General features: G+C 48.9%; 1 protein-coding gene across 1 annotated transcript in view; it reads left to right on the top strand.

The window, feature by feature from the left end:
* LACBIDRAFT_327287 (uncharacterized protein) overlaps nucleotides 1-495 on the top strand; it is a gene marked incomplete at both ends in the record, with an annotated part of 4,073 nt that extends 3,578 nt beyond the window's left edge. The window contains one exon of the mRNA XM_001881083.1: nucleotides 36-495. Coding sequence (XP_001881118.1) covers nucleotides 36-495 — 460 coding nt within the window. The remainder of the gene's footprint in view (nucleotides 1-35) is intronic.
* Between the last annotated feature and the right edge of the window lie 1,387 nt (nucleotides 496-1,882).

A 1,882-nucleotide genomic window follows, 5' to 3' on the forward strand; every position in this document is an offset into this window, starting at 1 on the left:
CCCGCGACCTCATCTCAACACAGTAAACTCTCCAGCTTCATGATCACCTCCAAGCACCTCGTCACCGCTCTTGAAAAATCTGACTGGCTTGACCGGGTTATAATTATATCTACATTTATGTTCTTTCTCCTCCTCGTCATGTTCATTTTGAAACAGCGCTTTGTGGATCGAGGGTTGAGGATGGCTTTGTGGTGGACAAGTTTTATACCAGACTTTAGTGGTGACGAGGCACTGCTGAAGTCGGAGGATGGATTGGCAACGCAAGTTATCGCTACTGTCATGTCAAGTCTGTCGCTGGCGGCATCCGCTGCGTCGTCGACGCCCTCTTCACATGTACATTCAACACCGACTCTATTGCCATCCGAAACTTTAAATGTTGTCTCCTCTCTGATACCTACAAAAACGGACCTAGCTGCCCACCATACAACGGACACAGTGCAAACTGAAGGGACAGCGACGGCTCATGTGCATACCCCTGCTCACGTCGAGCTATGATGGATGTGTTTGACACCTTTACTCTCTCTGTGAAATGAATAACATCATGGAAATGTATTTGTTCTAACGCAAAGTTCCCTGCCAACCTTTGAAAAGTCTTTGTCTACACCAAAATTTGTGTGCATTGTAGCACTTGCACTCGAATGAAAATAAAATGCTGATCTGCTGGTATAAGTGTCAACCTGGGCTTTCACAAGCGACTCTCAGCCTGGGCCTCGAAGGTTACTGAGCGCTTTCGATCACAACCTCGCCTTTCCCTCCAAATCCTCCTCCTCTCCCTTCTTGACCATCCATTTCATGAGCTCGACCCACTCAGATTTACCGCCCTTGCCGACACCTCTGATGCACTGTTCCGCTTCCCCAGTTTTCACGAGGGTATTCCACACCTTTCTCAACAAATTCTTCTTCAAATATATCTCCACCTCCCAGCTCTCAACTCGCGTTTCATCACCAGCAAACGCGCACATCTGATCCCGATACTCAAATTGCTCTAACGGTTCAAATCTGTGCCACAATTTGGAGATTTGTATCTCCTCATCCCCTGGTGCGGAATTGCTGTCCCAGAGATGTGCGCGTAGCTCTTGGTACCGATTCATGACGTCAACTGCCTCACCTATTTGATCGAGTTTCTCTGGGTTGGCAAAGGCAGCCAATACGGCTTTGGCTTGTGCTTCGACCAGTGGGAATGGGGCGACTCTAATTAAGAGTCCCAGAAACGCGAGGGAGGTCGGTGGGAACGCAGTTTGGAGAGGAAAAATGTGTTTTGCGAGGGGAAATATGTTGTATGTCGAGTTGTGAAGAGTTGTTGGTAATGGTGGTATGGGATCTGACACGGATGGTTGGAGAATGTGGGGTGGAAAGAAGGGAAACGAAAATTCATAGCCCGTAGCGAAGATGCAGTGGTCGATGTTTAATAGGGTAGAACCATCAGAGAAAGTTACTTCGCCTTTCGAAGGGTCACTTAAGTGGGATAATCGTCTGCGGGCGTGAGGTCCCAAGCCTTCTGGAGAGGACACGGATTGGAAAACGGTGCGTCCTGATAAGCGCAATTCATTACAGATGTCCTGTCCGCTTGGCCCACCACCAACGACAAGGAGAGTGCTCCCAAGCGTGGACGAAGGGTTTCGGTACCATGCGGAGTGAGTTGCTTTACGTGCATCGAGCCACGCTCCGAGCCCTGGGATATCGGGGTATCGCGGGACTTTGTAATGGCCATTGCAGATGATGACTAGATCGAATTTAGCAGGAGAGGAGGGTGCTGGTGGACCCGTCTGGACAATCCATTTTGGGGATTGATATTCTATGTTTGTTACGGTGGTATTGTGGTGGATATATGGGCGGAGATGAAAGTGATCAGCATATGAGTTGAGGTATGTGAGTACAGTTG

This window comes from Laccaria bicolor, genomic scaffold (assembly GCF_000143565.1).
Source record: "Laccaria bicolor S238N-H82 LACBIscaffold_12 genomic scaffold, whole genome shotgun sequence".
NCBI classification, from domain to species: Eukaryota; Fungi; Basidiomycota; class Agaricomycetes; order Agaricales; family Hydnangiaceae; genus Laccaria; species Laccaria bicolor.